This window comes from Bos grunniens, chromosome 3, assembly GCF_055505025.1.
Source record: "Bos grunniens cultivar Pamir isolate PY7600 chromosome 3, Bosgru_T2T1.0, whole genome shotgun sequence".
In the NCBI taxonomy this organism is placed as follows: Eukaryota; Metazoa; Chordata; class Mammalia; order Artiodactyla; family Bovidae; genus Bos; species Bos grunniens.
In genome coordinates, this window is record NC_141167.1 from 101,973,169 (window position 1) to 101,988,135 (window position 14,967).

Here is a 14,967-nt window from a genome sequence, read left to right on the forward strand (position 1 = left end):
TTGTTCCATGTCCAGTTCTAACTGTTGCTTCCTGACCTGCATACAGGTTTCTCAAAAGGCAGGACAGGTGGTCTGGTATTCCCATCTCTTTCAGAATTTTCCACAGTTTATTATGATCCACACAGTCAAAGGCTTTGGCAGAATTAGATGTTTTTCTGGAACTCTCCTGCTTTTTCGATGATCCAGAGGATGTTGGCAATTTGATTTCTGGTTCCTCTGCCTTTTCTCAAACCAGCTTGAACATCTGGAAGTTCACGGTTCACGTATTGCTGAAGCCTGGCTTGGAGAATTTTGAGCATTACTTTACTAGCGTGTGAGATGAGTGCAATTGTGCGGTAGTTTGAGCATTCTTTGGCATTGACTTTCTTTGAGATTGGAGTGAAAACTGACCTTTTCCAGTCCTGTGGCCACTGCTGAGTTTTCCAGATTCGCTGACATATTGAATGTAGCACTTTGACAGCATCATCTTTTAGGATTTGAAATAGCTCAACTGGAATTCCATCACCTCCACTAGCTTTGTTCGCAGTGATACTTCCTAAGGCCCACTTGACTTTGCATTCCAGGATGTCTGGCTCTAGATGAGTAATCATACGATTGTGATTATCTTGGTCATGAAGATCTTTTTTGTACAGTTCTTCTGTGTATTCTTACCACCTCTTCTTAATATCTTCTGCTTCTGTTAGGTCCATACCATTTCTGTCCTTTATTGAGCCCATGTTTGCATGAAATGTTCCCTTGGTATTTCTAATTTTCTTGAAGAGATCTCTAGTCTTTCCCATTCTGTTGTTTTCCTCTATTTCTTTGCATTGGTCACTGAGGAAGGCTTTCTTATCTCTTCTTGCTATTCTTTGGAACTCTGCATTCAAATGGGTATATCTTTCCTTTTCTCCTTTGCTTTTTCCTCTCTTTTTTTCACAGCTATTTGTAAGGCCTCCTCATACAGCCATTTTGCATTTTTTGCATTTCTTTTTTTTGAGGATGGTCTTGATCCCTGTCTCCTGTACAATGTCATGAACCTCGATCCATAGTTTATCAGGCACTCTATCAGATCTAGTCCCTTAAATCTATTTCTCACTTCCACTGTATAATCATAAGGGATTTGATTTAGGTCATACCTGAATGGTCTAGTGGTTTTCCCCGCTTTTTTCAATTTAAGTCTGAATTTGACAATAAGGAGTTCATGATCTGAGCCACAGTCAGCTCCCTGTCTTGTTTTTGCTGACTGTATAGAGCTTCTCCATCTTTGGCTGCAAGGAATATAATCAATGGGATTTCAGTGTTGACAATCTGGTGATGTCCATGTGTAGAATCTTCTCTTGTGTTGTTGGAAGAGGGTGTTTGCTATGACTTGTGCGTTCTCTTGGCAAAACTCTATTAGCCTTTGCCCTGCTTCATTCCGTATTCCAAGGCCGAATTCGCCTGTTACTTCAGGTGTTTCATGACTTCCTACTTTTGCATTCCAGTCCCCTATAATGAAAAGGACATCTTTTTTGGGTGTTAGTTCTAAAAGGTCTTGTAGGTCTTCATAGAACCATTCAACTTCAGCTTCTTCAGCATTACTGGTTGGGGCATAGACTTGGATTACTGAGATATTGAATGGTTTGCCTTGGAAACGAACAGAGATCATTCTGTCATTTTTTAGATTGCATCTAAGTACTGCATTTCGGACTCTTATGTTGACTATGATGGCTACTTCATTTCTTCTAAGGGATTCCTGCCTGCAGTAGTAGATATAATGGTCATCTGAGTTAAATTCACCCATTCCAGTCCATCTTAGTTCGTTGATTCCTAGAATGGCAACGTTCACTCTTGCCATCTCCTGTTTGACCACTTCCAATTTCCCTTGATTCATGGACCTAACATTCCAGGTTCCTATGCAGTATTGCTCTTTACAGCATCAGACCTTGCTTCTATCACCAGTCACATCCACAGCTGGGTGTTGTTTTTGCTTTGGCTCTATCCCTTCATTCTTTCTGGAGTTATTTCTCCACTGATCTCCAGTAGCATATTTTGTGCACCTAGTGACCTGGGGAGTTCATCTTTCAGTGTCCTATCTTTTTGCCTTTTCATACTGTTCATGTATGTAGTGTACCAAAATGTAAATAATGTACCTAAGTAGATACTCTTATTTAATCCTGCAAAGAACCTCTGTTAGGGTAGCTATTGTTGTTATCCATGTTTTATAGATGAAGAAAGTGAGGATTAGTGGTCCTTTAGCTTGCCCTAGGTCTCATAATTAATAATGTGGCATTAAGAAGGTTAGGATTCAAAGCCAGTCTGACACTAAAATTCACTCTATTGTTTTGTTGTTAATACCTCCTGATCGCATAGCTTCAGTGAATATGGCAAACTTATTTGAACCATACTGAAGCTGTTGATTTCCTGTATTTCTTTTTTGTGCAGAGTATGTTATATTTGTTTAATTTTCTTCTCATGATGTGTTTCCCAACTCTCTCTTTACTTGTTGCATCTCTCCTGGGGTTTGTGACGGGGCGGAATGTGGACCCTTTTGGCATAGGATTTTAGGCTTTTCTCTCAGAACATCTTCCGGGGTCTGTCAGGTTATTTATTGAGGGTTTTCTCCACTAAGGGCCTTAGTAAGAATAGTAGAACTTAAATATCAGGTCCTAAAACGGTAACTGCTATTTCCAATAGTCTTTTTGCCTTTTGGCTTTATTAACTGAATGAATATTGGCATCATGAAGAATTCTTTCATGTCTATTGTGCTGGCATCTTGGCTGTGGAGAATAGCCTTCTAGTTTCTACTCCACTGGTTTTATTTCTTCCTTTTTTCCGAGGCTGTCATGTGAGTAGAAAACAAAGCCATGTCATATTCTCAGGAATCTCTTTGAGGCAGGGAGGCCCTTTTCTTAGAGAATTTGTCTCATTACCTCAGCCTTTTAATATCTGGACTCAAAGTACTTGTATTTGCCAGTGGCTAGTTCATTTCTGCTAGTGAAGTCAGTTTGAGCAATTAGTATTCAGGTTGGGTTGAAAGTTAGAGGAGGAGTAATTTTGAAAGGAATCTGGGTCTGTGAAGCTCTATTTCTGTCTTGCTTTTTTGTACTGGGGGGCTCTCCTTTTTCCTGGGGGTGCTATTAATATCTCCTACTTCCCCTGTTTCTGCTTTTCTTCAATGATAATCATTTTAATTTTCGTTGTCATTTTTCTGAGGACCACAGGTGAAATATGTGTCCTTTGGAGCGCTTTTAGTCAGTCGTAATTCTTTGGGTTTCCCTGGTGGCTCAGAGGTTAAAGCGTCTGCCTGCAATGCGGGAGACCTGGGTTTGATCCCTGGGTCGGGAAGATCCCCTGGAGAAGGAAATGGTAACCCACTCCAGTATTCTTGCCTGGAAAATCCAATGGACGGAGGAGCCTGGTGGGTTACAGTCCATGGGGTCACATAGAGTTGGACACAACTGAGCAAGCGACTTAATTCTTTGGGTAGCAGCACTGTAACTTTGTGTTTGCATGGGGTAGATCTTCTGAAGATTTTATAAAATGTTCTTGATCCTGAAAAGGGTATGTTCAGTGTTTTATTTTGATGTACCATCATGGTAGCAGTTTGATGTGTTATGTGGAAATTATATACTAATGTTGACTCTTCTTTTTATAGGTGCCTTATTCCTCTGGCATGTCCATGAAGAAAATAGGTCACCGAGGTGTTGATTCCTCAGGAGAGACAACATATAAAAAGGTGCGTCTGAGTGCAGCCCTTTCATCTTATTCCAGGAAGGGCTAGTTTTGTCTCTTTGATTATATTCTCCACATTCTATCCCATTTCTTGATACCCTAAACCTTTGCACAATAGCCATCATATGACTTGAATTTTAGAATTTACATCACAAAGGGTGAATTATCTAACCACCTGTATATGTGTTTAAATAAGAATGTTCTTAATGGACAAATCTGATGTTAGATGAATTTTCACTGAGCTGAAGCAGTGGTGTTTCCCTGTTAAGATATAAACATGTAATGGCAACCCACTTCAGCATTCTTGCCTGGCAAATCCCTTGGACTGGCAAATCCCCAGTCTGTGGGGTCACAAAGAGTCGGACACAACTTAGTAACTAAACAAACAAATAACAATAAGCCCTCAAGGCCATTTTAACCTAGCTTTGGGGAACCATGTGTTTTGAAGTTTTTCTGTCTTTACTCTGGTGCTGGGTGTACATAAAGTAAAGGCTGGATCCAGTTCAGCCTGGTGATACAGACAGCAGGTCAAATGTGTTTCTTTTCTTCTTTGTGTGTCCCTTTTTTTTTTTAGTATTTATTTGGTTTTGGCTGTGTGAGTCTTTGTTGCTTTGTGGACTTCTCTCTGGTTGTGGTGAGCAGGGGCTGCTGTCTAGTTGTGGTGTGTGGATTTCTCATTGGGATGGCTTCTCTTGTTACAGAGCACGTGCTCTAGAGCTCACAGGCTTCAGTCACTGCCGCATTGGCTCAGGAATTGTGGTTCTTGGGCTCCAGAGCACAGGCTCAATAGTTTGGCGCACAGGCTCAGCCACTACATGGTATGTGGGATCCTCCTGGACCAGGGATCAAACCAGCATCCCCTTCATTGGCAGGCAGATTATTTATCACTGAGCCGCCAGGGAAGCTCCTGGGTTTTGTTTTTTTAAGATTATAGTTTCAGTTGGTGAATAGAGCCTAGAGCACCTGATTTTGAGCTAGAGATAGGAAATGGATTGAAAAGATAGTAGTCATAACCAAGAAGAGAAAATTGAACTGGTGAAGGGAAAACAGAAGAGAAGCATCCTGGGGTGATCCAGTTCTTCAGGTCTGGACTAATCGGAGATGCTTAGGTTTCCTAGGGTAGAGTGTTAAACCCCTGTATGGCACCTGTACTTTGTCTGGCCCATGTCAATTTTCTTGTGTCTGTTTTCTGTCTTACCGCATTGTCTGAAGTGATAGAGGTGGACTCACTCATTCTCCTTCAGGGACATGACTCTCCCCAGGAATGGGCTCTGAGGCCTGTGTCAATTCAAGACATTTATTGAGCTCACTTTATGCGCTGAACACTGAGACAAAAAGCTGAGTTTCTAGTCTAAGAGAGGCAAGCACTTAAAAAATTAATTATAATTTTAATGCCCCATGAGGACTAAGTAGAAAGGCAAGTAATACTTGGTAAGAGTTGGGGATAAGGGAAATTGCTTAGAACAAAACTGTCCAATAGAACTTTATACGGTGATTGAAATGTGCTATACTTGTGTTATACAGTGTGGTAGCCACTAATCATACCTGAATGTGTCTAGCAAAACTGAAGAAGTGATTTTTAAATTAAATTTAATTTTAATTAACTTAGAATTAAATAGCTGAGTGTGGCTACTAACTACTGTATTAGATAGCACAGATCTAGTTAATATGACATTTTCTCATGACATTGGAATTCTGGATTGCAAGAATGGGGCTCTTATATTTGTATTTTGACCATAGTATGATAATGGGCTTCCCTGGTGGCTCAGATGGTAAAGAGTCCACCTGCAATGCAGGAGACCTGGGTTCAGTCCCTGGGTTGGGAAGATCCCCTGGAGGAGGGCATGGCAGCGTACTCCAATATTCTTGCCTGGAGAATCCCTATGGACAGAGGAGCCTGGAGGGCTACAGTACATGGGGTCACAAAGAGTCGGACACAAATGAGCAAGTAAGCACACCACATGATAATTTTAAAGCTAAATACTTCTCTGAGAAATAATTTTAATCTTTCAGGCTTTTTAGTAGCTTCTTTTGGCCACTCTATTGGCCTTGGGATATCACTCAGGCCTGGTCTTAGAGGACTGAGCTTCAGTCAGTCAGAATATCATTTAATTTTAGTTACATTCTGTATCTGATGAATAAAATGTTTGGAGGACTTTGTATGCTCCGGGGCAGGAACCTTTGGAGTGAGACCTAAGATTGTTCTCTCATTTCAGTGTATCTTCCAGATGTCGGTGTGGGTTAGAGGGAACACTTTGCCTAGTGAAGGCTGGCTCCCATAGTCACACCTTTCCTATTCTGTATCTTCATGCCTCTCCAGTCTTTTCAGGCTTCAGTGCTATGTGGAGCCATGAGGATGGGGAAATTGGATTGCCCCAGTTTAGAATGAACCACTGGGAGGGCATTTGCTTTCCATTGTTTCTTCTGGTTCTTCTCTCCTGAGTTTTTACTTCTGTAATCAGATTTAATACTAGAAACTTTCCTCTTGTTTCAGACAACCTCATCAGCCTTAAAAGGTGCCATCCAGTTAGGCATTACTCACACTGTGGGAAGCCTGAGTACCAAACCAGAGCGAGATGTCCTCATGCAAGACTTCTACGTGGTGGAGAGTATCTTCTTCCCGAGGTACAGTAGTTAATTAATGTTCAGAAGAATGTCCTGGGAAATGTGGCTTTTTTATATCAACATTAGGACATTTTAGAGATTCATACCTAATTTAGGCACGCATCCAATCCTTAGCCTGATTTTAATCAGTGTGATGTGGGATATCACAATTTGGACAGCAGATGCTATCCTTTGGATGCTTCTGTGAGCCCTGAAAAGCAATTCAGGGCGTTGGATAGGGGGTAATATGATCCCCTGCTCCATGTCTTAATCCCTGTGTTGCACCTGTGTCCCATTATGTAACTGACTCATCCAGTCCCTTTGGTTCTCTCAGGAGGGATGTATTGACTTGCCTCTGGGTGACTGAGTGTCTTCCCAGGGTTGTGGACTCCCTGAATTATAGGGACTGGTAAGTTATGGCTTCTTCTATTTAACCCCACAGTGAAGGGAGCAACCTGACCCCTGCTCATCACTACAATGACTTTCGGTTCAAGACCTATGCACCTGTTGCCTTCCGATACTTTCGGGAGTTATTTGGTATCCGGCCTGATGATTACTTGGTAAGCTTCTGGAACTCAGGACTCTGGGACTCCGGTATCAGAGGAGTACTTCCAAAGGAAAACCTCTTCACATTCTTGCTCTTATTTTTTATTTTAGAATAGAATGGCATCTGTAGTTGATTTCTGACTGGGGAGCCTGATTGATCTCTGAACCTCTTGCTCTCTTTTCTTTGGGCCCTAGTACTCCCTCTGCAATGAACCACTGATTGAACTCTGCAACTCTGGGGCTAGTGGTTCCCTCTTCTACGTGTCCAGCGATGACGAATTCATCATAAAAACAGTCCAGCACAAAGAGGCGGAGTTTCTACAGAAGCTGCTTCCAGGATACTACATGGTAAGAGGACAAGGAGCACCGACTGCTCGAGCTGCCCATTCCACTCCTGGACAAGGTTGGGGAGGCTGACGTCGGGGGGAAGGCAGTGTCAGCGCTGACTGAGGGATGTAGTTCATCTTTGTGCTTTTGGTCCCATCTCTTTTGTCTCTCTGTGGCTAAAGGGGGTTTTGTTTATCTGTCCTATTTTAAGTGTTACCTAGTTTAGATCCTCCTACCCAAAGACAAAAATTCAGTGATGTTTATTCATTTAGAGTATAGTTGATTTACAATGTTGTGTTAGTTTCTGATGTACAGCAAGGTGAGTCAGTTATACATGCACGTGATGTCTACTCTTTTTTTAAATTCTATTCCCATGTATGGGTCATTACAGAGTATTGAACAGAGTTCACTGTTCTGTTCAGTATGTTCTTATTAATTATCTATTCTATTTACAGTAGTGTGTATATGTCAATTTGAGTCTCCCAATTTATGCCCTTCCCTTTCCCTCTGGTAACCACAAGTTTGTTTTCTACATCGATGACTCAACTTCTGTTTTGAAACATGTTCATTTTTATCATTTCTTTATATTCCACTTAAAAGTGTTACGTATTTGTCTTTCTCTGACTGACTTCACTCAGTATGACAGTCTCTAGGTCCATCCATGTCATTGCAAATGGCATTATTTCATTCTTTTTTTTTTTTAATGGCTGAGTAATTGTTCATTGTGGGGCTTCCCAGGTGGCACAGGTGGTAAAAGAATCCTCCTGCCAATGCAAGAGATGTGGGCTTGATCCCTGGGTTGGGAAGACCCCCTGGAGTAGGAAATTGCATCCCACTGCAGTACTCTTGCCTGGAAAATTCCATGGACAGAGGAGCCTAGGAGGCTATAGTCCATGGGGTTGCAAAGAGTTGGACACCACTGAGTGCACACACAGAATAGTCCATTGTACATATGTACCACATCTTTATTGGTTCCTCTGTCAGTGGACATATAAGTTGCTTCCATGTCGTCGCTATTGTAAATAGTGCTGCAGTGAATATTGGGGTGTGTGTATCCTTTCAAATTATGATTTTCTCTGGATATATGCCCAGGATTGATATGGCTGGATCATATGGTAACTCTAGTTTTTTAAGGAACCTCCATACTATACTCCATTAGTAGCTGTACTGGTTTACAGTCCCAGCAACAATGTAGGAAGGTTCCTTTTTCTCCACACCCTCTCTGTCACTGTTTGTAGATTTTTTGATGATGGCCATTTTGAACTATGTGAGGTGATACGTCACTGTAGTTTTTTTGATTTGCATTTCTCTAATTAGTGATGTTGAGCATCTTTACATGTGCCTCTTGGCCATCTGTCTTCTTTGGAGAAATGTCTATTTAGATCTTGCACCCATTTTTTGATTGGGTTGTTTTTTTGTTGTTGTTGTTATTGACCTGCTTGAGCTGTTTATATATTTTGGAGATTAACTGCTTGTTGGTTGCTTCATTTGCAAATATTTTCTCCCATTCTGGGGATTTCCTTTTATTTTGTTGATGTTTTCCTTTGCTGTGCAAAAACTTCTAAGTTTATTTGTTTTATTTTTGTTTTTATTCAATGATGATTTTGCTTTTCATTCTTAGTCCAGCTCCTAAATTAGGGAATGAGGTTGGTTACTTCTCTTGAGAGTACTATATTCATTTTTACTGATACCTCTTGGAGGTGCTGGAGAAGTTAGGGAACTCTCCTTTGCCTCCCATCATACTCAACAAAAATATGCTATAAAGAAGGCTAAGGGTTACGACTTTTTCAGTGCTGTCTTCCCTTAAACCTCTCTAAAGGAATATATTCATTATATTTGTAGTATCCTGACTGTTTAGTGTATTGGAGGATCTGCTACTTGGCTTGGTGGTGATCCCATTATTGAGACAGATACATTGGGAAATTTTAAAACAATTACATTATGGGCTTCTGGGCAGGCAGATTGTATCTGAAATCCCATGAGCAGACAGAGGAAGGTGGGTGGCAGGTTTTGTCCTTGAGTTTCATTGGAAATCAGCTGACTTGCTCTTCTACTTCTTTTTTACTTTCTTGCCCTCAGAACCTCAACCAAAACCCTCGGACTTTGCTGCCTAAGTTCTATGGACTGTACTGTGTGCAGGCAGGTGGTAAGAATATTCGAATTGTCGTGATGAACAATCTCTTACCACGGTCAGTCAAGATGCATATCAAGTATGACCTCAAGGGCTCAACATACAAAAGGCGAGCTTCCCAAAAAGAGCGAGAGAAACCTCTCCCTACCCTTAAAGACCTGGACTTCTTACAAGACATCCCTGATGGTCTCTTTTTGGATGCTGATATGTACAATGCTCTGTGCAAGACCCTGCAGCGTGACTGTTTGGTAAGTTTGTCATATTTCCTTCTCTCTCAGGCACCAGAAATCTCAGTGACTAAAACAGTTTGGTGGTTCTAAGGCATTTAATCTGTAAGAGATGGGACTCTATATAAAGTATGTGTCAAACTTCATTTACAGTATCTTTTACATTAGATCATTTATGCCTTTACATTTTTACTTTCTCCCTCTTGGTCTAACTCCCCTCCCTGTCTTTTTTTTTCTGTCTACCTGTCCTGGGCCTCATAATCATATATTCTCCTTATTTCCATACCAACACCATCACTGCTCGGATTTTGATTCTGCCTGACAATTCAAATTTATACCTTGGAAGCTGAGTGCTACTAGAAAAAAATCACACAGTTGTGTATACTGGCATCTCTACAGATTTTTTAATACCATTTAAAAAATTATATATTTGGCTGTACCAGGTCTTAGTTACAGCATGCTAGATCTTCAGTCTTTGTTGCATGCAAGGTCTTTAATTGTGGCATGTGGATCTCCTTCCCTGACCAGGGATCAGACCCAAGCCCCCTGCATTGGGAGCATGGAGTGGTAGCCACTGGGCCATCAGGGAAGTTCCTCTATAGATTTATGATATCCAGTTCCACTTGGGCCGTCAGTGTTACTCATTAATGCATTTCATGTTTCTCTCAGAGATGCCAAGTGATTGGTATTCTCTTCAAACAATTTTGTAACTCCCATCCCCCCAGCCTTGTTTCTCAACAAGCTACCTCAACTTATGTAGCATTCCTTTGTCCTGCCCCCATATTCAACTTAAAGTTTAGGAGAATTTTTTTCAGTGTCTTCATGTAATGATGCCTTCCTTTCTCCTTTGCCTTTCTCTTCTCTTGCCTGCCTTCTTGCCTCTATGTCCTGGCTTCTGCTCTCACACTTCCAGTTGAATTGCTCTCTCCAGTGACCACCTGGATGCCAAGTAGAGTACTTCAGTTGATTGTTTCCACTTTCTTAACATCTTTTGGGTTTTGTGATATCTTTCTCTTGTTTTTCCACATCTTTTTTATTTTTGCAAGCTGCTTTTGTAGGATTCTTATCTGCTCAGTCCATAGTGTTATCATCCTTGCTTTCTTTTGCTTACTCAGCCTCTTCTTCCAGGATAATGCCCATTTTAGTTTGACTTTCTTGGTTGTGAGGACTGGAGACTTACTGGAGCAGAGAGGTTTTGTAAATTACACATTAAGAATCAGTCCTGTATTCTCTTTATCCTTTACCCACCTATCAAAACAGCCTTGGGTGAACTGTAGCACCAAAGTGAGCTACTGGAACTGGTGGAAGTATACCAGGTTGAGAACTGGAGAAACAGTCCACACTTTTTAATATGGCTCATCAGGCCTGGCATTGTCTGCCCCTCCCATCCTCTCTCATATGCCAAACACCTACACTTTGCCTCACCAGACTCAATGGATGTGAATTTGAGCAAATTCCAGGAGATAATTAAGGACAGGGAAGCCTGGCATGCTGTAGTCCATGGGGTCACAGAGTCGGACATGACTTGGTGACTAAACACCACCACCAGATTATACCCATCTGCTCGTGGCCTGCTGTTTCATGCCTCCAGGTTTTGGCATTATTGCATTATTCTTTCCTTCCTTTGTTTACATGCACTTATTTTCTTTCTAATCTGTCCCTCATAAACCTATTTATATACCTCCTGATCGCCTCTGTAGTGTTCATCAACCATGTATGCACTTCCATTATTACACATACTAGACTATGTTGTATTTATTTTTATGTTTGTTTCTCTTACTAAATTATGATATCCATGAGGACAGATGGTCTCTTAAGTGTCTATATCCATACAAGCAGGCACAGAGCCTACCTACAGATGGTGAGGCTTCAGCAAATATTAAACCGAGTTGCAGCTGGCCACATAAGGTCTTGCCACAGATCTGCACTGTCACAAAATATGCTTTTACCTGACCCTCCTGTGGATTTTTTTTTGAGCCCAGATACGTATTCTTTCATTGAGTATATAATGTTCTTTTCATGAAGAGACACAAGGAAAGAACAAACAAAGAAGGTCTTGTGGGCTAGGCTGTGGTCTAATTTGTATTTACTCTGGTGAAGGAAAGCTGAAGGAGTATCAGTGATGGGAGAGCAGAGAAGGTCAATGTACTGTTCTCCAAGGAGTAGGAGGAGCAAAGGATAATCCTGTGGTTAGCTCTGGAGGGGGACTCCAGTAGTTAGACCTGTAAGATCCTGAAAAAAGATTCTCATACCTCCCAAGGTTCAGATCATGTTTTTTCCTTCCATTAGGTTCTGCAGAGCTTCAAGATAATGGACTATAGCCTCCTGGTGTCAATCCATAACATAGATCATGCACAACGAGAGCCTTTAGGCAGTGAAGCACAATATTCAGCTGACACTCGCAGACCAGCCCCGCAAAAGGCTCTCTATTCCACAGCCATGGAATCTATCCAGGGCGAGGCTCGACGAGGTGGCACCATGGAGACCGATGACCAGTGAGTGGACTTGGGCACCAGGAAGGAATATGTAGGCTCAAAGCATTTTTTTCTGGAGAGGGGTACACAGCTTCTGAGAAGGAGTAGGCTTTATTCAGCAGTGAAGTCAACATTAATACTTGAAGAACTATAGAGTGAGCGTTCCTAAGAATGTAAAAGGAAAGGAAGATTCTTGGGACTTCCCTGGTGGTCCGGTGGCTAAGACTGCATGCTCCCAATGCAGGGGCCCTGGGTTTGATCCCTGGTCAGGGAACTTGATCCCACATGCCACAGCTAAGACCCAGTGCAGCCAGATAATTAAATAAAAACTTAAAAAAAAAAAAAAAAGGAAGATTCTTAAATTTGGGATTTGTAAACCTGGAAGGAGTGCCATTCAAAATTAAGAGACTCTTAAAAAATGTGGCTCAGTCTTAGATATTATAAAGAGTTCTAAGACTTCTTTATAAGAAGTCTTATTATAAGAAGCAAATTATAAGAACTTCATCAAAAACCATTTATTACAGACTTTTTTTATGGAAGATGTCTTTGTTACATTCATGGATCAAAGAAGTAGTTACTGAAGTATCGAATGTCTTTCAGGTGGTTTCATTTAAAAAGTATTCTTTATCATGATTCTCAAGAACCAGCTCAGCTGGTAAAGAATCTGCCTGCAATGCAGGAGACCCCAATTTGATTCCTAGGTTGGGAAGATCCCCTGGAGAAGGGGTAGGCTACCCACTCTAGTATTCTGGGGCTTCCATAGTGGCTCAGTTGGTAAAGAATCCGCCTGCAATGCAGGAAATCTGGTTTCGATCCCTGGATTGGGAAGATCCCCTGGAGAAGGGAAAGGCTACCCACTCCAGTATTCTGGCCTTGAGAATTCCATGGACAAAGCAGCCTGGCAGGCTGCAGTTTGTGGGGTCACAGAGTCAGACAGGACTGAGCGACTTTCAATATTTTATGGAAGGCATCTTTGTTACATTCATGGACCAAAGAAGTGTAGTTACTGAAGTATCAAATGTCTTTTGGGTGGTTTCATTTAAAGTATTCTTTATCATGATTCTCAAGAAGAGTGTCTTAGTGGGCATAAATTAAAGTCCTAGGGAGGAATTTGCTGGCGGTCCAGTGGTTAGGCCTCTGCTTTCACTGTTGAGGGCCTGGGTTTGATTTCTGATCAGGGAACTAAAATCCCACAAGACACATGGCAGGGCAAAAAAAGAGAGAGTACTAAGAAAGTTTAGAGTTAATTGGGAGAGTATTCCTAAAATTGCTGAGTAGGGGGCGAATTTTAGATTCTTTTTGGTGAAATTGGGGTGGGAGAGGCAGGCAAGTGAAATTTGGAGAGCAAGGAATTGTATATAATATATACTCCAAAGTGGCTGGGGTTGGGTGAAGGCTCTCACTCTTCCTGTTTGTGGAAGATGGGACAGTTGTGTTTAGGTCTCAGTTACAGCTCTTGGTTGGGTTTGAATTTAAAAAGCAGAAGCTCCTGCCTGCTAGCCAGAAGATATTGTTACTCTTTCTTTCTTGTCTTCCCCAGTATGGGTGGCATCCCGGCCCGGAATAGTAAAGGGGAAAGGCTGCTGCTTTATATCGGGATCATTGACATTCTGCAGTCTTACAGGTGAGAAACATATCAATCCCAGGGTCAGAGTGGATGTAGACTTACTCACCTTGCTCTTTTAGATGGGTTTGTCACCAAATTCTTCCTGAAGCAAGAACAGTAAGTTGCAGTCTGGCTGCTTGCCTCACTGGGTTTCAAATGGTGATTTATTTCCTTGGTTATGCCTGTCTCTTGACTTCCTTACCCACCATCTCTCGCAAACATAGCATACACCTTTGTGGAAAGCTGAGTCAGTCCTCAGAAGCAGCAGGGTGGAATACGCCATCCTGCTGGCTCTTTGTGGAAAACCTGTGAGATGAGTCATACTCCACATTGGGATACAATTGGAAACGCATTCCTCTTTTCCATGGAAGAAAAACAAAGGGATTACTATTCTGTGAAAAGTATTAGCCTGTGGGACTAAAGCAGTGGATGGTAGTGAGGGAAGAGCTGGAAATGTTAGACCCCAGTTTTGCTCCTGTAAGATTTAAGACACTAGTGAGGACTGGACAGTATTTGACCTCCCTTCAGGCTTGCCTGTCTTGTCCCTACAGTTCCCGTTTTACAATAAATATTCTTGTCCCTGACTTGCCAGGATGTATTAAGTATCCTTTTCCAGTGGGAGGATAGTTGACTTACTCTAAAAACAGCTTTAATCTCCATGCTGAATAAGCACTACCCTGTCTGTTCTTTGAAAAACTATAGCATAATAGTGGGAGTGCTTTCCTGGCTTCTGTCTTTTCAAGTTTTTCTACTGTGATTGCTCAAGTCTTTAAAATACAGTCTACAAGGTCATTCATTTAATGTGAATTCATGGTGTATACATTTTTCTTGACAGGTTTATTAAGAAGTTGGAGCATTCTTGGAAAGCTCTGGTACATGATGGGGTGAGTAGCAGTCAGCTAGAGGCGCTCCTCTGTCTGTCTCTCTCACTTCTGAGTTGCCCTCTCAGTTTCCTCTTATTTCATTTGTGGGTTTTACCTTTTTGCTAGGGTCTCAGCCTAGGGAAAAATGGCCTTTGGACTAGCGATTCTCTTGCTGGGCCTCCCCTTCTCTTAACTCCAGCCATCTTGTTTCCTCTGCAGGACACCGTATCAGTGCATCGCCCCAGCTTCTACGCTGAACGGTTCCAGCGTTTCATGTGCACTACAGTTTTTAAGAAGATCCCCTGTAAGTGGCTTCTGCCAGATGACCCTCCAATGGCTCTTTTACTTCAGGAGGTGGGGGCAGGACTCCCCTGTCAGGGAACTGCCAAAGCCAGAGACTTCTCCTCCTCTACCCACATCCCGTGAGAGCTGCTGCCCATCCTTATGTCAGTCCCTCTGCCCCAGTCATTACGAAGTTGCTGCTTTCCCCCCTGGC

At 41.9% G+C, this 14,967-nt stretch overlaps 1 protein-coding gene across 21 annotated transcripts in view; it reads left to right on the forward strand.

Moving 5' to 3' along the window:
* PIP5K1A (phosphatidylinositol-4-phosphate 5-kinase type 1 alpha) overlaps positions 1-14,967 on the forward strand; it is a 39,668-nt gene that overhangs the window by 18,569 nt on the left and 6,132 nt on the right. For all 21 annotated transcript variants that reach the window (XM_086392572.1, XM_086392581.1, XM_086392571.1 and 18 more), the window contains 9 exons: positions 3,617-3,697; positions 6,188-6,318; positions 6,740-6,857; positions 7,039-7,191; positions 9,250-9,549; positions 11,818-12,023; positions 13,543-13,626; positions 14,444-14,492; positions 14,691-14,775. In XM_086392572.1, coding sequence (XP_086248698.1) covers positions 3,635-3,697; positions 6,188-6,318; positions 6,740-6,857; positions 7,039-7,191; positions 9,250-9,549; positions 11,818-12,023; positions 13,543-13,626; positions 14,444-14,492; positions 14,691-14,775 — 1,189 coding nt within the window. In that variant the 5' untranslated portion in view covers positions 3,617-3,634. The remainder of the gene's footprint in view (positions 1-3,616; positions 3,698-6,187; positions 6,319-6,739; positions 6,858-7,038; positions 7,192-9,249; positions 9,550-11,817; positions 12,024-13,542; positions 13,627-14,443; positions 14,493-14,690; positions 14,776-14,967) is intronic.